The sequence below is a fragment of the Orcinus orca genome, chromosome 4 (genome assembly GCF_937001465.1).
Source record: "Orcinus orca chromosome 4, mOrcOrc1.1, whole genome shotgun sequence".
In the NCBI taxonomy this organism is placed as follows: Eukaryota; Metazoa; Chordata; class Mammalia; order Artiodactyla; family Delphinidae; genus Orcinus; species Orcinus orca.
This window is the reverse complement of record NC_064562.1, coordinates 152,603,416-152,628,593: the sequence shown is the minus strand read 5'-3', so window position 1 is coordinate 152,628,593 and position 25,178 is coordinate 152,603,416. Positions and strand designations below refer to the sequence as shown.

The window sequence follows — 25,178 nt, the reverse complement described above, 5'->3', positions numbered from 1 at the left end:
GTGGCTCTCGCTCTGTCTTCTGCGCGCCTCGTTCTTCTCTTTCCCTTTTCGTGAAGGCAGCGCGCGTCTGCAGTTGAGTCATTCTCTCGGCCTCCTTCCCGCCAGCAGGCTTTCTGGGATCCAGTGGCCAGTTTTCATTTTGTGCTGCCTGTGACTCTTTCAGTTCAAGCTGACAGTGTTTCCACGGAAACCGTTTTCTTGAAAACTTTGTGGGCCTCCTGTGAGTCTCATTGGTGTTCACGCCATCAGACAAGAGCCATCCCTCAGATCTCTCTGAGATAAGCCCTTCTCTGCCTTGGGCCCCTGCAGGGTGAGGGACGGTGCCCGTGGGCATCCTAGAGGCCCAGATGTTCAATGAGAAGGTCTCTTTACGGGGCGCTGTCCATCTCTTCCGCCTTTCCTCACACGCAGCAGCCTTCACGCGGCATCACGTGCACTAGGACTCTGCCCTGAACAGAAGGGGAAGGTGAGGTGAGGCGCTGGCGTTCGGGGACATTCGGGTTCTTGTGGGTGGGTTGCTCGGAAGAGAGTCAGGTGGCAGGAGGTGACAGTGATGACGAGTTCAGAGCAGGTGGGGAGAGGAGAGGAGGTGGATGCAGGCGAGCTTGCCCAGGGGGACAGCTCAGCCGTGCAGGAGGAGTGCAAGTGGGGTGAAGACAGGGCCGCTCTGGAGGTCATCCTCATGGCAGGTCCGTGTCTCCCCTCTCCTGTGTCACATAGATTCAGTTAGGCTAATTGGATTTTAGTTTGGGGGCTTTCTGTATGCATTGCTTGTGAACATATGACACCATATACTCAACAAGTTCCTGGCCCTGTGGTCTGAAAACTCCTGACCGTTGTTTCCCTCCTTAAGTAGAAATGTGTCAGTCCACTCTGGCACGTGAACCTCAGGACCATCCCTCAGGGTATAGGTCGTGTACTTGGAAGAGGCAGGTGACCCGAGTGGAGAGCGACCCGTGCTACTGGCCGCCTGACCCAGCCCACCGTGGCTCCCTGTTTCTCTTGGGTTGGATGTTTGCAGGGACTTGGGTGCCTGGGAACTCTGCGTGTCTCACCTGATGGGCGGTTCGGCTGCCAGCTGTCCTTGGAGGTGTGGGGCTGGGCTCAGGGGTTCAGGGCTGATGAGCTTTGGGAATAGGGAATGAGGGTGGGATTCTAGCTTCATTTTAGGGAAGCATCGTGCCAGAGTGGATTTTCGCGTTTTCTGATGTCTGGCTCCCTCGGATCCCTTTCCCTCTTCTGAGCTGGCGCTGATCCAGACCTCCGTTGATGGTTGTGGTGATGGGGCGAGCCTCACCTTCTGCCCTGGACTCGCAGTTGGACGTGCTTTTGTGCGACCAGGGCAGGGGGTCTTGCTGAGGTCTCACCCCCTTGCTGATCCCCATCCCAGCTCCGGCAGAGTCTCCTGAGACCCCACAGCAGTGGTGGGGGCCTGCCGCAGGGCGCAGGTCTCCTCTGTTTTGTCCTCACGCTGGGGCAGGATTCACGTGGGTCTGGGGAGAGAAGGCAACCTTCATTTTTGTACAGCTGGGAATTAGGTGTTCCTGATGACAGTGGCCTGTGTAGGAAAACCCATTGCCCTCCTCAGGTAACTTTTTTCCTCCTTACAAAAGTCATATCTGTTCTTTTTAGAAAGTTTAGACATTGTGGACTAAAGTAAATTCTAACACTTAGAGACAGCGAGGCCATGTCCTGGACAGTTATCGGCTCAGCAGGTGCTCACTGAGCCTTCTTCCCGCTCCAGCGGGCACAGGATGTGAGCACGGAGACCTCCCGCTGCACCTGCACCCCCCTGCACACCTGCACACCTGCACCTGCACACCTGAACCCGCACCTGCACAGCTGCACATGCACACCACGTGTCATCTGGGCTAGTGGGTGGGCTGGGAGGGACGTTCCAAAGGGGAGGGTGCAGGCGAGGCTGATGTAGGGGTGAGGGGCTCGAGCCCTCGGGGAACTGCCTGGGGTCCTACGTTCTCTTCCGGGCCCTGTGACTCCTCAGACCGTGGAAGAGTTAGGGTGAGCCTGGCTTCTGCCTGCCCCCCAGGAAAGGTGCTCTGTGGTCTCCATTGTATAGGAGCAAGGTCATCATCTGACCAGTGTCACACGAGTGATATGGCTGGGCCCCCAGCATTCAGCTCCGCAGTCCAAGGGCCCTGACTGGAATGGTCTGCTGTGCTCTGTCTCAGCTATTTTGCACAGGCAGAAGGTGGGCCCCAGTGTGGACTCCCCAGGACGGGCTGCCCCCAGGATGGGCTCCCCCAAGATGGGCTCCCCCAGGATGGGCCCCCTAGGTTGGGCTCCCTCAGGATGGGCTCCCCTAGGATGGGCCTCCCCAGGATGGGCTTCCCCAAGATGGGCTCCCCAGGTTGGCTCCCCCAGGATGGCCCCCCAGGATGGCCCCCCAGGATAGGTCCCCCTAGGATGGCCCCCCCAGGATAGGTCCCCTAGGATGGCCCCCCCAGAATGGCCCCCAAGGATGGGCTCCCCCAGGATGGCTCCCCCCAATATGGCTCCCCCAGGATGGGTCCCCCTAGGATGGCCCCCCAGGATGGCCCCCCAGGATAGGTCCCCCTAGGATGGCCCCCCAGAAAGGCCCCCCAGGATGGGCTCCTCCAGGATGGCCCCCAAGGATGGACCTCCCTAAGACGGGCTCCCCAGTATGGCCCCCCCACCCAGGATAGGCCCCTGGAGGATGGGCCCCCCCAGGACGGCCCCTCCAGGACAGGCTCCCCCCAGACGAGCCCCATTGTCTCTGTTCCTCTTCCCAGAACAGCACTGCCTGCACAGCAAAGGCTCCCTACGTGTTTGTGGGGTGGACATGGACAGACGGCTATCAGTAGAGCTATTTTAGTGCCTCTGGTGTTCAGGAGAGGGGTGTAAAATTCTGCACGCAGAAGACACTGCCCGACCAGAGGTCCTCTTATAAAGAGCCCTCCCTTCTTTTTTCAGAGGCCAAGAAGTCCTTTTGGGGGAGTGTGGCACGTGCTCCTGGCGTGGTGTATCTGGACTCCGGCCACCGACCAGCAGGCGGTGGAGGGTGGTTCCGGAGGACCGCCTGCAGCGCACCTGTCTGTGTGTCTGGTTGTCGAATTCAGTCTGTGCCTCTGCTGCCGTGTGCATGGAGGCCAGGGCCCAGCCCTCCTGGGGCCACCCTGCACTGGGTGGGAGGCTGTGTCATGGGTGAATAAAAAGAACCCCCCGAGTCAGGCAGATGGGGACTCTGCTTCTGGTTGAGGGGTGTCCGGTCCCTCCTGATGGCTGGCGCAGGGGTGGCTGTGGACTCGCAGTGCCTTGTCTCAGCGCCTCCCTCGTGTGTGCGTGACCATCACACTCAAATGGCCGGACTGGACGTGCTGCTGTTTCTGACTACCCTCACCTTCTAGAGCTGCCACAGGCTGAAGATCTGGCCGGGGGTACGTTACTAGTACAGCTCACTCACGTAAGTGCCTGGTGAGCATGGCCGGTGTACCCGCACCTGAACACCCAGCCTTGGCCTCCACCTGCCTGTTGCCTATTCAGCAAGTGTGTGGGAGCCGTAGCACCTTGAGGGCTGGGCTCTGCTGTCCTCAGACACCTGCTGGCAGGTTCTCTTCCTTCATGTGAGACCTTTCTCTCTGAAGGTTTGGTGGGACTTCTTCACTTCCTCTGCTTAGCACTTGGTGGGCCCTTTGAATCGAAGGGTTCTTGTCTTTCTGTAGCTCTGGGAAGCGTTCCATTAATTTTTGGACCAACAAGGCAGAGAGGTGTTATTGGGCAAACACTGACCACCACGAATGAATTCAGTCAGTCCATCCACCCACCGTTCATGCATCCCCCAGTCCCCATCTGTCCATCCCTCCATCCATCTATATAGTCATTCATCCCCATCCCACACCCACTCGTCCATCCCCCATCCATCCATCCATCACCCCATCCACCCATCCATCCATTTATTCACCCATCCCCCGTCCATCCTTCCATCCATCCATCCCCCATCCATCCTCCCATCCCCCATCCATCCTCCCATCCCCCATCCATCTCCCCATTCTCCCCATCCATCCATCCCTACATTCTCCCATCCATCTCCCCATTCCCCATCTGTCCATCTGTCTATCCATCCACCCATCCACCCGTCACTGTGTCCACTGGCACTGTGGTAACCAGTTTCTTGCGCAGAAGCAGCCTGGTTGCAAACCATTCCTTGAGATTTGGCATAACTTGTGGCTTGAGACTTGGCAATGAACCTGCAGTGCTTTTCTCTGTTTTGGGGACCTGAGCACGGTGGCCTGTGTCCCCTGAGTTGTGGGGGGTGGGACTGGGGGGAATCTTACCTTTGTTTAAGCTGCTATTGGATCCCTCTGCTATTTCTTCCAGTTTCTTTCTCTCCTTTCCCACTTCTTTTTTTTTTTAAAGTCAAATGAGGTCAAATATCCCACCAAATGCTAAAATCTGGCTTCAATTTCAGCTGCCTCCAAAGTTCTCCAAAGAGAATTTTGTGTTTCCCACATAAGCTACAATTTAAGTCATCCAACCCCAAATATACCCTACTCATTTGGGAAAACCCTTTCTGGCTGCCCTGTGGGTGATGCAGTGACAGATGAACAGAGAGGCTTTTCACTGAATTTATCCACTGCTTTCCTTCCCCCGATAGCCCCTGGATCCATCCTCTTGGTCTCTTAGCTTTCCTGTGGTACTCCATCTCCTGGTCCTTCTGTGGAAACTGCCCTGGACTGTCCTCCAGCCCTGGGTTATTGTGGATTTTTTCAGACTCTGTTACCATGGCTGTTTCCTGTTTGTGATAACCTTTGCTTGAGGCTGCATCTTTTTGTTTTGCTTTATTTTGTTTTTTGCAGGGCAGATATTTTATTTATTTACTTATTTAATTGAAGTATAGTTGATGTACAATATTATATGTTACTGGTGTATAATATTATATGTTACAGGGGTACAGTATAGTGAGTCACAATTTTTAAACGTTACACTCCATTTATAGTTATTATAAAATATTGGCTGTGTTCCCTGTGTTGTACAGTATATCCTTGTAGTTTATTTTATACATAATAGTTTGTACCTCTTAATCCCCTACCCCTATATTGCCCATCCCCAGTTCCCTCTCCTCACTAGTAACCACTATTTTGTTCTCTGTATCTGTGAGTCTGTTTCTTTTTTGTTATATTCACTAGTTTGTTGTATTTTTTAGATTCCACATATAAGTGATATTTATTGGAATATAAATGATATTCTGCATGTAAGTGATAAGTGTTTGTCCTTCTCTGTGTGACTTATTTCACTAAGCATAATGCCCTCCAAGTCCATCCATGTTGTTGCAAATGGCAAGATTTCATTCTTTTTTATGGCTGAGTAGTATTCCAATGTGTGTATATACCACATCTTCCTTATTTATTCATCTATTGATGGACACTTAGGTTGCTTCCGTACCTTGGCAATTGTAAATGATGCTGCTATGAACATTGGGGTGCATGTATCTTTTTGAATTAGAGTTTTTGTTTTTTGGGGGGTATATACCCAGGAGTGGGATTGAGGGATCATATGGTAGTTCTATTTTTAGTTTTTTGAGCAACCTCCATACTGTTTTCCATGGTGACTGCACGAATTTACATTCCCATCAACAGTGTACAAGGGTTCCCTTTTCTCCACATCTTCACCAACATTTGTTTTTTTTTTAATTTTTAAATTTTTGGCATGTTGGGTCTTCATTGCTGTGCATGGGCTTTTCTAGTTGCGGTGAGCGGGGGCTACTCTTCGTTGCAGTGGCGGGCTTCTCATTGTCGTGGCTTCTCTTGTTGCAGAGCACGGGCTCTAGGCACGCGGGCTTCAGCAGTTGTGGCATGCAGGCTCAGTAGTTGTGGCTTGCAGGCTCTAGAGCACAGACTCAGTAGTTGTGCTGCACGTGCTTAGTTGCTCCATGGCATGTGGGATCTTCCTGAGCCAGGGATCGAACCCACGTCCCCTGCATTGGCAGGCGGATTCTTAACCACTGTGCCACCAGGGAAGCCCCCAACATTTGTTATTTGTGTTCTTTTTTATGATAGACATTCTTTTTCTAGAATTAAATTTTTTTTTATTGGAGTATAGTTGCTTTTATAATAGCTGTTCTGACAGGTGTGAGGTGATATCTCATTGTGATTTTGATTTGCATTTCCCTGATGATTAGCAATATTGAACATCTTTTCATGTGCCTGTTGGCCACCTGCACATCTTCTTTGGAAAAATGTCTATTCAGGTCTTCTGCTTATTTTTTTAATCAGATTTTTTTATGTTGAGTTGTATGAGCTGTAACCCCTGATTGGTCATATCATTTGCAGATATTTTCTCCCATTCAGTAGGTTATCTTTTCATTTTATTGATGGTTTGCTTTGCTGTGCAGAAGCCTTTAAGTTTAATTAGGTCCCATTTGTTTATTTTTGCTTTTATTTCCTTTGCTTTAGGAGACAGATCCAAAAAATATTGCTATGATTTATGTCAAAGAGTGTTCTGCTGTGTTTTCATATAGGAGTTTTATGGTTTCTGGTCTTACATTTAGGTCTTTAATCCTTTTTGAGTTTATTTTTTTATGTGGTGTTAGAGAATGTTCTAATTTCATTCTTTTACATGTAGCTGTCCAGTTTTCCCAACACCACTTATTGAAGAGATTGTGTTTTCTCCATCATATTGGGTTGGCCAAAAAGTTAGTTTGGATTTTTCCATAACATCTTACGGAAAAATTCAAATGAACTTTTTGGCCAACCCAATATATTCTTGCCTCCTTTGTCATAGATTAATTGACCATAAGTGTGTAGGTTTATTTCTGGGCTTTCTATTCTGTTCCATTGATCTATGTGTCTATTTTTGTGACAGTACCATACTGTTTTGATTAATGTAGTTTTGTAGTGTAGTCTGAAGTCAGGGAGTGGGATTCCTCCAGCTCTATTCTTCTTTCTCAAGATTATTTTGTCTATTTGGGGTCTTTGTGTTTCAATACAAAATTTAAAATTGTTTTATTTCTGTGAAAAATACCTTTGGCATTTTATTAAGGATTGCTTTGAATCTGTATATTGCTTTGTGTATTATGGACATTTTAACAATATTAATTCTTCCAATCTATGAATATGGTATATCTTTCTATCTGTTTGTATTGTCTTCAGTTTCTTTCATTGGTGTTTTATAGTTTTCTGAGTACAGGTCTTTTACCTCCTTAGGTAGGTTTATTCCTAGGTTTTTTATTCCTTTTGATGCAGTGGTAAATGGGAGTATGTTTCCTTAGTTTCTCTTTCTGATAGTTCATTGTTTGTGTATAGAAATGCAACAGGTTTCTATATATTAATTTTGTATCCTGCAACTTTACTGAATTCATTGATGAACTCTTGTAGTTTTCTGGTGGTGTCTTTAGGATTTTCTGTGTATAGTATCATATCACCTGCAAACAGTGACAGTTTTACTTCTTCCTTTCCGATTTGGATTCCTTTTATTTCCTTTTTTTTTCTCTGACTGCTGTGTCTGGGACTTCTAAAACTATGTTGAATAAAAGTGGCGAGAGTGGACATCCTTGTCTTGTTCCTGATCTTAGAGGAAATGCTTTCAGTGCTTTCAGGAGTCAACTGAGGGGTTTTACTCCTTTTAGGGCTAGAGAGGCTTGGGTGTTTTCAGACCCAGGCGGGTGGTGTCAGCCCCCCGAGGTGGTGGGGATGGCGTCGAGGGCCTGGGGGAGGAGCTGGCCTGACGTAGGGGGAGGGTGTGCACTGCAGAAGGAGGGCCTGCGGGGTGTCTTCTCTGGAAAGGAGGGGACAGACCACGAGCCAAGGGCAGGGAGGCGAAGGCCGGGTGGGTTTGGGTGGTCGTGAGTGACCAGAGGAGAGTTGCGGGGTTGACGGGAGTGCTGAGAGCCCCGGGGCTGGGAACGTGGCTTTGGACAGGGGCCCGGGCGCCCTATGTCGTGGCGGCCCCGCAGCACGTGCTGTGAAGAAAGCCCAGGCCATTCCTGCGGGGGAGGGGGTCCCCGGATGGGGGCAGAGGACATGAGTCGGGGGACAGGAGAGTCCCTGGGCTGATGCCTGGCGGGCGGGGTGGATGGAGCGGAGGTGGGCGGGAGAAGCAGGACGGCTGAGGGGGCTGGCGCGACGGGGGGCTCCGGGGCACGGGGGCAGCGTGTGGCCGGAGAGGAGCAGGCTGGACAGGGGTGACCGCGAGAGCGGCTGCTGAAGTGAGGAGGAGGGGGGACGGAGAAGGCTGGGGGTGGGCCGTCCAGGTGGGTGGAAGGTGTTGGGGACAGGGGGATGGTGCGGCGGGGTGGGAGGGACGGCCTGGAGGGGGAAGTGGGGATGACCGAGGCACTGCCTGGTGCCTAGAAGGGTGGGTGGGCTTAGGCGGATGTTGGGGCCGAGGAATAGGAGAAGGGTGCTTCCAACAAAGGTGTGTTTGGGTGTCGACACGCAGAGAGAGGTGATGGGCGGCTGAGAGCTCAGGAAATGGGTTTGGCGCTCAGGAGAGAGTTCCGGGGTCAGGCCTTGGGGTCACCCACGTGGGGGCTTTGAGTTCAGAGAGGAAGTGGGTCCTCAGGGAGAGGGGACAGGGACAACGGAGCTGACAGTGCTGCCCCATGCGCGGAGCGCAGCAGCTGGGCTGCCTCCCTGGAGGGTCCCTTGGGAACCGCTCACCAGGCCGCGTGGCCCGAGCAGCAGCTGTGCAGACGCCCTCGGGAAGCTGCTGCCGTCGGAGCCTCCGGGTCCTGGTCCCCTGCGGAGAGGTCTTCACAGGAAGAGACCGTTCCCTCCTGAGGCAGCCCCGTGTCTGGCCCAGTCTCACACACAGTGGGCGCCCGGTGACACCGATGAACAGGTGAAGGGTCTCCCCGACGCCGGTGGGGGGCGTCAGGTGGCAGGCAGTGGAAAAGGGGCCCTTTCAGGATGAAAGCTTGGCGAGGGCGTTGGTTGTTGGTGGCAGTAAGGGGCCCGGAAGTGGCCCTGATGAACGGAGTCCACCCGCGCGTCCTCCCGGGTGGTTTGGGCACTGCTGCAGGCGGAGTGGCCGTGGGCTCGGGAGGGCTTCGCAGGGGTCGGGAACGGGCGCTGGAATGGACTGGGGGGATGAGGCGGCCGGAACACAGGGACCACCAGCGTGCATCCTGGCGTGTGTCTGCTGGGGGTGTGCTGGGTCCTCCGTGCGCGTGTGTGTCCCTGAGGGGTGTCGGGGGAGGTGGTGTGTGGCGGGTGCTGGCGCTGTGGGCACTGCTGGGGTGGTGGTTGTAGGTAGCTGCTGGGACACAGTGGCTTTGGGGATGGGTTTGAGGAGCAGGGGTCTGCTGCTGGGCGCGTCCCACCACCGCTCCGCTTCCTCTCTGAGCCCCTCTGCGTGGGGAGAGAGGAAGCCCAGAACAGCCGGGTTCAAGTCCACCTCTGACACTGATTAGCTGTGCAGCTGAAGACAAGTTACTTCACTTCTCTGTGCCTCCGTTTCCTCCTCTGCAAAATGAGAATAATAATCGTACCTACATCATAGTGACGTTTCACCCACACGAGTTAGTAAGTGTAAAGCCCCCAGAGCGGCGCGGCGCACGCCGTGGACTGTGCGGCTTCCCCACGGCCGCCGTTCCGGGGCTGTCTTGCCCTTATTCCTGGACTTCCCGCGTCTCCTCCGTGCGCTGGGTGCTTTCTGCCTCCTGGTCCTCAGCTTCTCTCCCTCCCGCTCCCGCTCGTTTCCCCGCCCTGTTGTGGTTGTTCTTTGTTGCTTTGGTCTTTTGACCCCGTGCTCAGCTCGGCCTGTTGCCCCGTGAACATCTGTCGCCTTTGTGGCACAGCCATGAGACCCGCAGCGCCGTCCCCACAGATCGCCCATCTCACGGGCAGAGGTGGGGGCCGAACTGCGGCTGTGCCAGTCGCCCCCTCCTGGGATGGCTTTCCCGGCCCATCTGCCGCAGACTCCTGGGCACCCGAGCATAGGGCCGGGGCTGGCACTCGCCCTGCTCCGGAGTGATGGCTGTTCGCCTCCTCTTGCCCCTCCCTCTCTGGGGACGGCGGGCTGCTGGGCAGGGCTGGGACCCTCTCTGTAGCTTCTTGGTCTGGGGCGCTGCCTGGCCCAGGTAGGCATTCACTCGGTGCCTGTGAGTGGAGAAATTCATCAGGACAGGACTCATTTTTGCCAGATCTAAACCGTGGAAAGGGGTAGGCACCTGGTGTTTATTTCTAGATCTCGTTGGTTTGAAGGATGAGTGGCTGACGGTGGTAGCGGGGTGTGCAGAGAGGGGAGGCCCTGGTGTCCTAGCTGACTGAGCCATCGGGAGGTGGCCCTTGGAAGAAGCACTCCTTTCCGACCTGGTTACCTTTTCTGCGAAACAAGGAGGCTGGCTAATTAGATGATGTCTTCGTCCGCTCCGCTGCTGTAACAGAATTCCCTACACCGAGGGGCTTAAACCACAGGCGTTGATTTCTCCTAGTTCTGGGGCTGGAAGTCCGAAATCAAGGCGCTGGCAGATCCGGAGTCTGGTGAGACCCACTTCCTGGTTCCTCACATGGTGGAGAGCAGAGCGCAGGGGCTCCCGGGTCTCCTCTGGAGCCACAGGGACACTAGTCCCATCGTGGGGGCTCCACCCTCATGACCTCATCCAACCTGATCGCTGCCAAGGCCCCGCCTCCAGATCATCCCACTGGGTTAGCATCTCCACGTGTGAACTTGGGGACACAAACATTCAGCCCGTAGCAGACGGTCTCAAGTCGGGGTGTTGCAAGTGCTGTCACCCACGTGTGGATCACCTGGGCCGTGCGCAGTGGGTCGGGGCTGGCCTCTGCTCAGAGCTCGGAAGCCGGGGCCTCTGAGCGCAGGAGCGAGAGCGGGAGCCCGGGTGGCAGACGTGCCGGGTGAGGTTGGAAACTAGCGCCCAGGGGTTTCTTCTGAATTTCACTGTCTGTTCCACCAGTTTTACTATTAACTGGTACAGTTTAAGGAAAAATTAACCTGTAGGTTGGATTACAAAATGTGATTATTAGGTATCAAGATATTACTAGTATGAATTAGAAACTATTTTTAATCGATAGAAGAGCATGACAGTAAGAGTCTAATAGAAATGTTTGGGTAAACCACCTACAAGACTGTCATTGAATATTGTGTCACACAGTGTTGTGACTCCATGGTGGTCGGATGAATCATGGAGTAATTCTGCATATAAAACTGGGAAATTATTTTTTTCATACAGGCAACATCTGTTACTGTTTGGAAGAGAAAGCCAGGGGTTTTCTGTTCCTGGAGGAACCAGGAGGGCCTCGCTAACCCTGTCCCAGTGAGTTCACAGTGACAGCCTACACTGCTGGGAGCCAGACGCTGTTGTGAGCATTTTTCAGGTGGGATGTGTCATGCGTGCACTGCATCCTCTCTCCCCACCAATAGGGCGATTCCCCTTTTGCGAGTTCTCCAGTGGTTGCTGAAACAAGTGACCACAAACTCAGTGGCTTGAAACAACTCAGATTTACGCCCTTACAGTCTGGGACCAGGAGTCCAGAATCAGTGTCGCGGGCGGAGGCCGGGTGCGGGCAGGGCTGGTTCCTCCTGGAGGCCCCCGGCGAGGCCCCTTCCCCCCCTTCCAGTCCCGTTGCTCTGCTCTCTGACTCCCCCCTCCCACCGCCCTCCCATCTCCCTCTGCCAGGACCCTGTGATCACGGCCCCCACCTCCCCGCCCCCGGCGAATCCAGGGTGACCTCCCATCTCGGGACCCTTCACTCCATCACATCTGCAAGGTCCCCTCGGCCACGTGAGGTGACAGGTTCCAGGGATCTGGACGTGGCGTCTCTGGGGTGTTGTGTAGCCCACACCCCTTTAGAAGATCCAATGAGAAGACCCTAAAGCATAGTTCATGGCAGACTTTAATATACACATTTTTAATGATGAATATTAAATAGTTAAATTCCAGTCCTAATATTTAAATGATTAATTTAGCATCACTTAGGTATTGAATAACATGGTAGTTTATAAATAAATTGTCTTTTCACTCTTATTGTCATGAAATAATTCTACTCAAGCATGCGTCCTGCATGTCAGTGTTTTGTCACTTGCAGCTGCTCCTGAGTCATCGAATAGTATACTTTCCATTTTGTCCAGTTCTTTCACTTCTTGGTGTGTATACATCAGTTACTCTGAGTTACACTTCTGTTACTGGAAACTTTATCCCAAGACGTGAGAATTTCTCCTGACAACTTTAAAACAATTATTTAAAAAACATATACTCTTTAAAAAACATGTTCTCTTATGTTTTGGATCTTCACAATACAATCACTCACTGTATTGCTTTTCAAAGTGATCTCTGAAGGGATTTGTGGGGAGAGGAGTCCTCCCAGCGGGCCTGGCTGCCGCCCTCTGCGAGGCCCGCGTGCGGGGCTGGCCCTGGGCTGGCGTCCGGGAGCTGGGGTGTCGGGATGGGGGGCTCCCTGGGCCTCCCCTGCTGTGTCTGTGCTGACACCCTTCCCCCCTCCCCGGGGCTGGAGTTCGGTGTGTGCCCGGCAGAGGGGCCTGCGGAGCCTGTGGGCCCCCAATGAGAGCCCCGGTTCTGAGTCTCTGACGAGCTTCCCTGGGGACAGCGTGTTGCTGGGGGTGGAACGCGGCCCGCGTGACTCCACGGGACGGGGTTCTGGAAGCTCGCCCCCAGGCCCTCTCCCTTCGGTGGTTCTGCTTCACAGCCCTTCGCTGTGATGGATCAGAGCCTTGAGTATACGTGAGCCCTGCGTGTCCTCCTGCTGGAAGCCCAGCGGTGGTCTTGGGGATCCCGACATGGGTCTTTTTTCAGTGACAACCAGTACTTTCTATTGTGAAGTCGTCCCCCTGGAACAGTTAAGTTTAAATTCCTTTGCTCTTTTTGGTTGTTTCCTCTGTGCTGTCAGGCAGCCTCTATAGTATCAGGTTGGCCAAAAAGTTCCTTTGTGTTTTTCTGTAACATCTTATGGGAAAACCCAAACGAACTTTTTTGGCCAACCCAATATTTCAGACTAATGTGTTTTCTCCACACAGTGCTTTGTTCAAAATAAATTACTTGAGCGAGGGTGGTGGATATGAGGGAAAACAAGCTGACAGCACTTCCTGGGGGAGAACTTTGCGTGGAGGGAGCTTGTGATCAAAGACGGGGATGGACTAGGGGCCACGCAGCTGCCTTTCCGCCCTCGGCTCTGCCCCTGGCTCAGTGCATGGCAGGGAGCTCCGGGGAGCTGGGCACTGGTCCTTGGGCCACACCCTTGAGTGATTAGGGTCCAAGGGCTCTCCTCTTTCCATCCAGACAGGGAGGAAGCAGATTCTGCGGGAGTCCTGTGTTCCTCAAACCCGGGGTGGGATTAGCCTTGGCGAGATCCGAGTTGGGGAGGATACCAGCCCTGGGAAAGGCCTTCTGCTTTGGAAGATTTCTTAGGCTGACTTTAAGATTTGCTGCACAGAGGTAGTGTGTCTCCTTCACGTTGACATTTGTGTGGCAACGAGAGACTCTTCCCGTGACGGTTTTGTTGTGAGGTATCTTTTTATGTTTGGGTAGTAGCAGTAAGCAGTATAAATATGAGATCTTTAACAACGAGCTCTTTATTCTTCTTCCTTAGGGCATTATTTCAAGGAGAACCATGGTAGCTTCCAGCATTTCCTGAACCACGGATCCGCCGGCGTAGTGAGCTATGCTCCTGGTCTCGGAAGCACTTTGAGATGTACAGAGCGGGGGACCTGGGGGAGCGGCCGCTGCTCGGGACGGCGCCCCCCCGGATGCGGAGCGTGGAGGTGGCCAGAGGAAGGGCGGGGTACGGATTTGCGCTTTCCGGGCAGGCGCCCTGTGTGCTCAGCTGTGTCATGAGAGGCAGCCCTGCGGATTTTGTGGGCCTCCGTGCTGGCGACCAGATACTTGCTGTCAACGAGATCAACGTGAAGACAGCATCCCATGAGGACGTGGTGAAGTTAATTGGGAAATGTTCTGGTGTCCTGCACATGGTGATTGGTGAGGGCATCGGCCACCTGGAGTCCTGCTCCAGTGATGAAGAGGTTGGATTTTATGAAGGAAAAGGCTGGCTGAAGCCCAAGCTCGACTCTAAGGCGTTAGGTATAAACAGAGCAGAGAGAGTCGTTGAGGAAATGCAGTCCGGAGGGATTCTCAACATGATCTTTGAAAACCCTGGTCTTCGAGCAAGCAGTTCAGAGCCCTTGAAGTTGAAACAAAGATCCCTTTCAGAATCAGCCACTGGGCGATTTGACCTTGGCCATGAAGGTGTAAATAATCCAAACACCAGCCTGCTAGCTAAGGAGGAGATACCGAGAGCTGTGAACGATGATTCCGTTTTCAGCGTTGGGCTGGAGACTCACGAAGACTTTGGGGTGGACGCGAGCATTCTGAACGTGGCCATGGTCGTGGGCTACTTGGGCTCCATCGAGCTGCCGTCCACCAGCTGCAGCCTGGAGTCGGACAGCGTGCAGGCCATCCGGGGCTGCCTGCGGCGCCTGCGGGCCGAGCAGAAGATCCACTCGCTGGTGACCATGCAGATCATGCATGACTGCGTGCAGCTCTGCACGGACAAGGCCGCTGTCCTGGCCCGATACCCGGCCGAGAGGCTGGCGTTCAGCGCCGTGTGCCCAGACGACAGGAGGTTCTTCGGGCTGGTGACCATGCAGGCGGCCGACGACGGGAGCCTGGCGCAGGAGGAGGAGGGCGCCTTGCGGACGTCCTGCCACGTGTTCATGGTGGACCCGGACCTGTTCAGTCACAAGATCCACCAGGGCATCGCCCGGCGCTTCGGGTTTGAGTGCACGGCCGACCCTGACACCAACGGCTGCCTGGAGTTCCCTGCGTCCTCGCTTCCAGTCCTGCAGTTCATCTCCGTGCTGTACCGGGACATGGGCGAACTGATCGAGGGTGTGCGGGCCCGGGCCTTTGCGGACGGGGACGCAGACGCTCACCAGAACACCAGCACCAGCAGCAACAGCGACAGCGGCATCGGGAACTTCACCCACGAGGACAGAAGCAGCCGGGTGCTCGTGCTGGACCTGGGCGCCAGCTCGAGCAGGCACGGCCCCAGCGGCAGCGCCTGGGAGGGTGTGGTCGGGCGGGGCTCCCAGCCCTGGGGTGGCCCCTGGAATGGGGCCTTCGGCCACGACCCCGAGGGGGCCCCGTTTGAGGTCGCTCCGCAGGCCGACAGGTGCCGGGACCTCGGTAAGCACCTGGGGCCCACTCCTCACGTGGAAGCCCCCCCGGCATCCTTGCGTTGCTCAGTTCCTCCTTCCAAGAGGGGCGCTGCAGGCCCCGGTGGTGGCTTTGGCCAGCGGTGGCTCCCGGTCCACGTCCTGCAGGAGTGGCAGTGCGGGCACACCAGCGACCAGGAGTCTTACACGGACTCCACCGACGGCTGGTCCAGCATCAACTGTGGCACGCTGCCCCCTCCCATGAGCAAGATTCCCGCTGACCGCTACCGGCTGGAGGGCAGCCCCGCGCAGCCCGCACCCAGCACCCAGAAAAGGGACTGGGCCAGGAAGGCTCTCGGAATGCAGAACATTTTCGGCCCCCATCGAAATGTTAGAAAGACTAAGGAAGACAAAAAGGTAAGCCTGTTAGGGGAGGGTCAGGAAAGGTGAGCGTGCTCTCATAACTCGGTCAGTTACTGATGTGCGACGGCACCTTCATTGCCCAGTTCCCAGTCCTGCCTTCCTCTGGCCGCCCTGGCGGCCTATGTCGGCTTCAGGGCACATCCGCCTGGATTTGCCCTGGCTCTGGGCAGGGCGGGGCAGGACGTCAGGTGGGACAGGTGGTGGTGGAAGAGATGGTGACCTCCTGGCCAGGGTGAGGCCCTCCTCCCCGCTGCCCAGCCTTTCCTGCTGCCGTGGGTGCTGGAGGGGCCTGTTCTGGCAGCCCCTTTGAAGCCCACTTCGTCTCTGGCCCCAGTGGCTGAGGCCTCACGCCCTTTTGAAGCGAGAAAATTCTGGAAGCACAGAGACTGGTCGCTTCAGGACGGGGAGCTTCACCTTGGTGTTTCCTTCATTGAGAAAGTCCTTCATTGAGAAAGTCCTGCTACGAAAAAAACGCCAGCTGAAGTTGGCAGTGGCTCGGCTTGAGCATCAGACAGCTGGGGGCGGGGCCGGGAGCTTGGTTCCGAGTCGGGGGAGGGACTCAGCACAGCAGGAGGGCTGGCCCTGGCAGGCTGGGGCGGTGCTGGCGCGGCAGGCTGAGACGCAGCCGCCCGCGGGTGAGAGGAGAGCTGGCCCTCAGCTCGGCTGGCTTGGAAGGAACCGTTCTCAGAGGACCTTTGTGATTTAAAACACCTTTTCTGCGTTTGTTCACATTTTTGTTCCCAGCAGCTGAAAATCCCACAGGAAGACCCTCCAAAGACTGGAGGAGTGCTGTGGCCTGGGCCGTGGAGTTTGTTGAACGTTCTGTTCAGGATCCGTCCCCTTCCCAAGTCTTACTATTTTTCATCGTAGAACACATCAGAGAAAACTTAAAGACGAAGGAAAGGACAGGCCTCCCATAGTTTTAGCTCCCCTAAATGACCATGTAACACTGTGATGTATCTAAGCATAGATTTGTGCTTTTGTATAAAACACAGTTGTAGTCACGCAGGTTTTGACTGAATTCCTACAGCGGCCGGGCTAGCGGGACTTCTGCCCTTGTGCGCACCTTCCCTCCCGTTCCCTCGGTGGGACTGCATGGGCTGGGCTCTCCTTTCACCTGCGGTGTGGGCGGTGTGGGCGGCAGCTTCGGCCTGGGCTTCCCTGGTTGGGGGAGGGCTTAGGGAGGGAAGGCCCTGGAAGGTGGCTAAAATGTTATCAGAAATTGGGGAATTCGCTACCTCTTTTAACATAACCCACAAATGGGTTTTCTCCCTTGCCGCTGTGCATGTGAACTGTTACACTGGCAGGAATAAATGGCGTTTGTCTGGCAGACTGCGGTGCACCCTCATGCCCGTTCACTTGGTGGCAATCCCCACAGGGCCTCTGACCTCAGGAGACCCAGAGACAGGGTGCCGTGCTCCCCGCTCTCCAGGCGAGGTGACCGGTCCTTGAGGGCTAAGTGACTTGTCTAAGGCTCAGCAGTCAGGAGGAAGCAGATTCATGAGTCAAACCTTGGGCTTCGTCGTCTCTCTTGTTTTAAAGACTTTATTTTTAAGAGCAGTTTTAAGTTTATAATGAAATTGAGAGGGAGGCACAGAGAGTTCTCTCTACCCTCAAAGGCGTGCAGCCTCGCCACCATCAGCCCCTCACCAGAGGGTACCTTTGTCACAGTCAGTAACCCCGGAGTCCATAGTTTATATTAGGGTCGCTGTCGGTGGTGTGCATTCTGTGGGCTTGAACAGATTATAGTGACGTGTACTCACCATTGTAGAATCAGACAGGGTGGTTTCACTGCCCTAAAAGTCCTCCGTGCTCTGCCTGTTCAGCCCTCCCCTGCTTTCCCCCAGCAACCACTGACTCTTTTCCCTGTCTCCGTAGTTTTGCCTTTTCCAGCTGTCGCATAGTTGGAATCAACTTTCCAGACTGGCTTCCTTCACTTCGTGATATGCATTGAAGGTTCCTCCATGGCTTTTCATGGCTTGATCGCTCATTTCTCTTTAGCACTGAGTACTGTTCCGTTACGTGGAGGTACCACAGTTGATGTATCCATTCACCTTCTGAAGGACACCTTGGTGGCTTCCAAGTTCCGGCAACTATGAGTAAAACTGTTATAAACATCTGTGTGCCTGCAGGTTTTGGTGTGGACATAAGTTTTCAACTCCTCTGGGTAAGTACCAAGGAGTGGGATTGCTGGCTCGTGTGGTGAGAGAATGTTTAGCTTTGTAAGAAACTGTCTTCCAAAGTGGCTGCGCCGCTTTGCATTCCCACCAGCAGTGATGAAAGTTTCTGTTGCTTCACATTTGGGCCCCAGTTTGGTGGTGTCAGTGTTCAGCGTTTTTGCTGTCCTGATGCGTAGGTAGTGGCATCTCACTGTTGTTTTACTCTGCATCTCCCCTGATGGCATGTGAGGTTGAGCATCTTTTCATACGCTTACTTGTCATCTGTATATTTTCTTTGGTGAGGTGTCTGTTGAGATCTTTGACCTATTTTTAACAGATTGTTTGTTTTCTTACTGTTGAGTTTTTTTTTTTTTAAGAAACAGGCCTTTAGTTCCTTTTTTTAAATATAAATTTATTTATTTATTTGTTTTTATTTTTGGCTGCATTGGGTCTTCGTTGCTGTGTGCAGGCTTTCTCTAGTTGCGGTGAGCGGGGGCTACTCTTCGTTGTGGTGCGCGGGCTTCTTATTGTGGTGGCTTCTCTTATTGCGGAGCACGGGCTCTAGGTGTGTGGACTTCAGTAGTTGTGGCACGCAGGCTTCAGTAGTTGTGGCACACGGGCTCAGTAGTTGTGGCTCGTGGGTTCTAGAGCGCAGGCTCAGCAGTTGTGGCACACGGGCTTAGTTGCTCTGCGGCATGTGGAATCTTCCTGGGCCAGGGACTGAACCCGTGTCCCCTGCATTGGCAGGCGGATTCTTAACCACTGCGCCACCTAAGTTCTTTGTTTATTTTGAGTAGCAGTCCTTCATCAGATGTGGCTTGTCTTTTCATTCTCTTGGTACTGTTTTTCACAGAGTAGAAGTTTTAAATTTTAATGAAGTCCAGCTTATCAGTTCTTTCTTTGGTGGTTCGTGCCTTTGGTGTTGTACCAAAAAGGCATCACTAAACCCATGGTCATCTGGGTTTCCTCCTGTGCTAACTTCTAGGAGTTTTATGGTTTTTTATTTTACATCCAGGTCTGTGATCCGTTTTGAGTTAATTTCTGAAGGGTGTAAGGTCTGTATCTAGATTCACTTTTTTTTTTGCATGCGGATATCTCTTGTTCCAGCACCGTTTGTAGAAAAGACAGTCATTGCTCCCTTGTATTGTCTTTGCCCCTTTGTCAGAGAGCAGTGGACTGTACTTAGGAGGGCCATGGGCTTCTTTTTAATGTTCTTTAACCTTCAACAAAAGTGTAGTGAAAACGAAGGTATTGGCTGTTATTGCTTATACTGTAACAAAAGAATGAAGTGCTTGACATGGGACTGATGCTTCCAGTGCTGGAAAGTAGCGGTGTAGCATTCAGTGTTTGCAGTGCGCTTTATCTCCTTATTTGCCCTATGAGCTCATTATCTTACTGACAAGGAGAGTAGGGTTTATACACATCGAGCGACTTGCCCACAGGCAGGTGGCGTTCCTTTCGTGACGTGATGGGACACATGATTTATCTAAAAATAAGTAGTAATAAATTGTATTGTATTGCGTTCCAGCTCTAATCTCTGCAGGTGTACCCATGGTCTTTGATAACTGGGTTCCCCTGCATTATTAGTGCAGTCTAATCCCACAGCCCCTGCTGGAGCGGCAGAAGCTTCCAGGGTCCTAAGGTGGGCCTCCTGGTGTCCCTCCTGGCCTGGCTCGAGCTGGCTGGCGGCTTGTCAGGATGAGCGGAGGACAGGCCAGGAAGGGATGGAGGAAGGAAGTGCTGGAAATGCGAAGAGGAAGAGGCGTTAGGAGCAGGAGGGGGAGGGGCCAGAGGCCGTGGAAGGTCGAGCAGTCGGTGTCCGGAGTTACTGTCAGTTCCTCTCCGTGGTGACAGTGGCTTCAGTGTCTTACTCTGTGCAAAATCAGGCTGTGTCCGCCAGGATCTGGCCAGGAGACAGAAAACACACCAGCGATTTGGACAGGGAGACGTTAGCCTGAAGAAGTGGTAGCCAGACCAGAGGTGGCCCACTGCCAAGCGAGCGCTAACGGAACCCCAGGGAGGAAGCAACAGAGGGGCGAGGGCGGCAACCAGGCGGAGCCTTAACACCAAGGGGAGGAGGCCATGGGGCTGCAGCCAGGGCTGTCCGGGGAACAGGCTGCCGGAGAACGATGGTCCTGAGCAGGATGCGGGCACAGCCTGCTCCCGCCGCCCGGAAAACAGCCCGACGGGAACCAGCGCAGCCCCGCTGGCAGAGCCGGCCGTTGAGCCCGCGCCGGCAGAGCATTGTCTGCAAGGCCCAGCTCCAGGGTCCGGCGCTGGCAAAGAGGTGTGCACTGGGCGCTAAGAGGCGAGACTCGACTGCCTGGCTCAGCCCAGCATCTGGCGCCCTCTGCACACAACATCTGATCTTCGCGCAACCCAGAAACTCAGCAGGGCGCCCCGCGCAGCGCGCAGCTGTCCTGGGAGCGGAGATGCGCTCTCCCCCCCTTGCTGTTTGTTGCTGTTTGTTTAGGGGCTTTTCTGAGCAAATTCTGTCTGGTGCATTCTCTGTTGTGTGTGGCCGCGAGGTCTCGGCTTGGTTCGCTTAGAGGTCAGCTAGTGACGGGCAGAGATCTCCTTCGATGCCTGGAGCCGGTCAGTCTCGGTCTTTGCCGAGGGGCCTGTGTGTGTGGAGCCTTCAGTGCTCAGCCAGGCAGCTGATGGCCCCGCTTGGGCCTCCACTCCTGCCGGTGCAGCCACAGCGCTGCGCATGGGCACAGCCCTCCATGGCCTTGTGGGTTCTGGGGAAACCTTGGAGCTTTTCACACCCCTAGGGGACTTCTCACCGCCCCCCCCCGCAGCTTCTCCTTTTAAGCCAGCCTTGGCCGCCTGTGCCGCTGAGGCGTGTTGCTTGTGACCAGTCAGGGGCAAGCACAGCTGATCCCAGGCCTGGGGAGCGGCCACTGCCAGGACGCCCTCCCCATAGCGCCCTCTCTCTCTCTCTGTTTCTGTCTGTCTCTGTCTCTCGCAGCTAGGATGGTCTTTAGTGGTCTCTGTGTTTATGATTGCTTCCACGTTATACTTGACAGCCCTTTGTATTAAATGTTCCCTTTGAAAGTCTGGCACGCAGCCTTTCTGTTGTGTTGCACAAAGCAAGCCAGCTCTTAGAGGGGCTACACCACTGCGTTCAGTCACCAGCTGGTCTCTGAGTCCTACCAGTTCTCTGTCCAGTCAGTCGTCTTTGCAGGATGCTCCTTTACCAGGGCTTTGTCACTGTCTTCTTGGTCCTTTATACCCTAGCTCAGTCCAGATCCCGGCTTTCTGGGACCCCTCACTCCTGTGGAAGCCTGGAGGGAAGCCGGCCAAAGAGAAGGCCCACTTTGCCCACACTTGCTCGTTCAGGTGGACACGTCTCCGCCTCTCAGGCTCTTTTATTACACTGGTCAAGTGGGAGGTTTGCAGAGGGAATGCTCGGCATTTTGACCTCCTCCCAGTCACATCCAATGCTCTGACTCCTAGTGCGCTGACCCGGGCAATGCTCCTGAAGTGTTTCCTCCTTGGGGAGCCCTGAGATATTGGGCTGGGGGCTGGGAGGGCATCACCCGGAGACTTAGCCGAGTGTATGACATTGTTGACGAGAGTTAAATAATGTTTATAAATGGATGCTTTTCCATTTTATTAAGTTTGTTAAGAGTTTGGGTGGGGCTGCCCAGGGCTGGTGTGGGGGCTCCCCGTTCATCAGGGGCCAGGTTCCCCGGCTGTGCCTCCACTTGAAGGTCAGACGGAGATACAGCTTCCGCTACATTCCAACCTGCAGGAGGGGGGAGCCTGCAGGAGGAGGGGGGAGCCTGCAGGAGGAGGGGGGAGCCTGCAGGAGGAGGGGGAAGCCTGCAGGAGGAGGGGGGAGCCTGCAGGAGGAGGGGGAGCCTGCAGGAGGAGGGGGGAGCCTGCAGGAGGAGGGGGAGCCTGCAGGAGGAGGGGGAGCCTGCAGGAGGAGGGGGGAGCCTGCAGGAGGAGGGGGAGCCTGCAGGAGGAGGGGGGAGCCTGCAGGAGGAGGGGGAGCCTGCAGGAGGTGGGGGGAGCCTGCAGGAGGGGGGCAGAGCCTGCAGGAGGAGGGGGAGCCTCAGGAGGTGGGGGGAGCCTGCAGGAGGAGGGGGGAGCCTGCAGGAGGAGGGGGGAGCCTACAGGGGGTGGGGAGGGAGCAGTGGAGCCCCAGCAGAAGCTGCACAAGTTCTTGCTGCTTCTCATTGTCCAGGCCTCCTCACATGACTGCACCCTGCTGCAAGGGGGGCTGGGAAGTGTGGCTGCACAGGCAGGTGTGCAGCCCAGATGTCCATCACTGAGAGGGGACTGTGGCTCTGGGCTCTGCCATGGGGGGTGGCGCGGGGTATTACCCACGTGGAAAGCCCCCCAAGACGCCCGAAGCGAAAAAGCAGGTCACATGTACGTATTTAATATGATCCCGCTTTTGTGTAACGTATTTCAATACCCTCCAAATAAACCTATGACATTTTAAAGCATGCATATATTTATATGTAAGTATATAGAAAAAATTAAAAGGAAACACTCCAAACAGATAGTAGTAGTTACCTCAGGTTAGTAAGTGAAAACTGGGAAGCGTCCAGGACACTATAATTTTATTTTGTGTTGTTTTGATTTTTTTATTATGGGAATCTGAACATATTTTACTTACTAAAAATAATGCCTTCGGAGAAACAAATGAAAATTACTTTCTTAATTCTTTTAATGAGAGCAAAGTGAGGATTGGTACTGGAAGCTGCAGTGGTATTTCTATGGCATTGCTAATGACATCATCAGCTATCCAGCCAGGACAGCATTGGATTCAACAGACAGGTCTTGTGCAGTTTTTCTAGTACAATGAGAGGAAGTTTTAAAATAGATTCTAAGAAAATTCTGGAGAATACTAAAAAGGCCAGGTTAGGGCCCCATGATATAATTCCCTCTAAAAACAGCAGCTTTGATCTTCACGCCTTGTAAGCAATGCCCTTGGGCAACATTGCATCACTCGCTGCCCAGGCAAGAGGAAAGGAAGCGAACAACGGAGAGAGAGTCAGCCGTCTGGGGAGATAACACCACCGGGCAGAGGGGCCCGGGCCGGGGGTGGGGCCGGGCTGGGAAGGGCACTCTGGGCTCCTTAGCTCCCTATGGGCTCGCTCTGCGCAAGGCCTTCCTTCTGACCACGTGCACTGAGCGCTCTCTGGGGGGCTCGGTGCTGCGTGTGGACCTTGAGACCCAGGCCGGTGGAGGCGCTAGGGGGAGCAGGGGAGAAGCGCTTGGGCCCTCCTGGAATAGGCAGGGCAGGGCTTCCCAGAGCTGGACGCAGTCTGTAGGACGGAGAGTGGGGGACACTGAGGTGAAGGAAATGGGAGCAAAGGAGCAGAGACACAAAGCAATGCCACCCCTTACTGTTCTTTGGTTTTGTATAGTTTCCAGGAAAAGGGAGACTATTCAGAGCTAAGTGGCCACTGCCAGAATCAGAAGTGTTTGAAGTGCTTGAATCCCTTATTGATTAGTTTTGCTGTTTCTTCAGCTTTGTAAAAATGGCTTTGTAACACAGTCTCAACCTGTTTTGAAATCACTGAATATCATTTCAAAGATTTATCCATGATACCATCTGCAGCTGCAGTTCATCATTCTAACTATATAACATTCCATTGTGTGAGTATACCACCATCACACACCCACGCGTGTGCGTGCGCACACACACACACAGGGCCATTAACAAAATGACTGATGATGCGTTGGTGAACATTCTCGCACACGTCTCCAGGCATGTATATGAAGGCATTTCTCAGGGTCTATCCAAAGAACGGAATGGCTGGTTTGTCTCAGGGCCGGGTGTTAAGCTTTTGGTCTCTGTATCCGTTCATATTGACAGTAGACGGGTCTCTGGAGAGACACAGTTTTAATTACTGATGTACAATACGACAGTGGTTCCCCCGTGCCCAGTCCTTGCCCTGGACTGGAGCAATGAGAACCACATCGGGTATCACCCCTCGACTCCCTAAACAGGGATCCAGGAGATTATACACGTGCTGCCCCCTTCCCCTCCTTAAGGGGAGAGAAACCGTTACTCTAAGCAAATCCTCTTTCTAGACAGGGGAAAAATCCTGGGTCTCTCCTCTCACCCTTTGCAGTGCAGGTGGGTGTCTTCAGGAGGGACATAAGATCAGCCTCTTTGGGAGGTGTTCCAGGCCTCATTCCTTTGAAATGTCAGTCTCACCTGGAGTTCTCACCATCTCTTTGGTCATAATTTAACTGCTGAGTCCCAGGACGTGGAAACTTTTAGTACAGGTCCCAAGTCTCAGTAAAATTTGCTCAGAATGCTGTAACCGTACAGAAACATGCTGTTTTCCTGGCAGTCCCGTACCAGCTACTGTAAGAACTCAGATCGCTCCACATCCTTGCCGAAGCTTGCCTTCGCCAGACTCCTCCAATTTTTGCCAATCTATTAGTTGTAAAATGGTGTCTTGTTGCGGCTTTAGTTTGCATTCCCTTGAGCACAAAGATTTGATTTCCTCTTTGTGAGGGACCTACTGAAAACTTTCCCCATTTTTCTGTTGGGTTGTCTTTCTCTCTAATTGGTAGGAGTTACAGATTTTGGCTATTAACCTTTGCCGATTAGATTACAAGCGTTCCGTGAATGCCCTCTCCATGTTCCGTGTGCTGTGGCATTTTTTTTTTTTTTTTTTTTTTTTTTGCGGTACGCGGGCCTCTCACTATTGTGGCTTCTCCCATTGCGGAGCACAGGCTCCGGACGCACAGGCTCAGCGGCCATGGCTCACGGGCCCAGCCGCTCTGCGGCATGTGGGATCCTCCTGGACCGGGGCACGAACCCGTGTCCCCTGCATCGGCAGGCGGACTCTCAACCACTGCGCCACCAGGGAAGCCCTGCTGTGGCATTTTGATGAACAGAAGTTATTCACTTTAATGTCATCCAGCTTGTCAGCCTTTATCTTGCACTTTTGACATAACACATTCACTACTACCCTGAGGACAGAAAGATTTTCTCCTTTTTTTTCCCCTAAAATCTTTTGGAGTTGATTTTTGTGAATGGAATAAGGTGGGTGGCAAGTCCATTTTTTCCTCTATGTGGACGACCAGTTGTTGGAGCACTAAATTCAGGCTCTCACGAGGCCCAGTGGTGCCCTCTGCCGTGTGCCGTGTGTTCACATACACGGGTCTCAGTTCTCTGTCCTCCACTGTCAATACCCCAACTGCACTTTACCTTCAAAATTGTACCTTTGTAGTAAGTCTTCGTATCTGATAGGCCAAATCACCTTATCTGATCTTGGCTTTGCTTGAGCCTTGCTCTTTCATATAGATTTTACAATCAGCTAATAAATTCTCCAAAAAATAAAATGCTATTGACTTTTTTATTGGGAGAACTGACGTATGTAGGATATTGAGTCTTCCTATCCATGAAAATGGTACCTCTCTTCATTTATTTAGGTTTTCTTTATTTTCTTTCAGTAAAGTTTTATAGCTACCTTCATTAATGTTGTTAATTAGATTTTTTTCTTAGATTATTTG

The 25,178-nt window shown here is 53.3% G+C and overlaps 1 protein-coding gene across 3 annotated transcripts in view; it reads left to right on the top strand.

Annotated features, from left to right (window-relative positions):
* Positions 1-25,178, top strand: part of RGS12 (regulator of G protein signaling 12) — a 119,184-nt gene that overhangs the window by 14,131 nt on the left and 79,875 nt on the right. For all 3 annotated transcript variants that reach the window (XM_004265215.4, XM_033419530.1, XM_033419531.2), the window contains 2 exons: positions 11,168-11,312; positions 13,542-15,519. In XM_004265215.4, coding sequence (XP_004265263.1) covers positions 13,642-15,519 — 1,878 coding nt within the window. In that variant the 5' untranslated portion in view covers positions 11,168-11,312; positions 13,542-13,641. Of the gene's footprint in view, positions 1-11,167; positions 11,313-13,541; positions 15,520-25,178 lie in introns of those variants that run through there.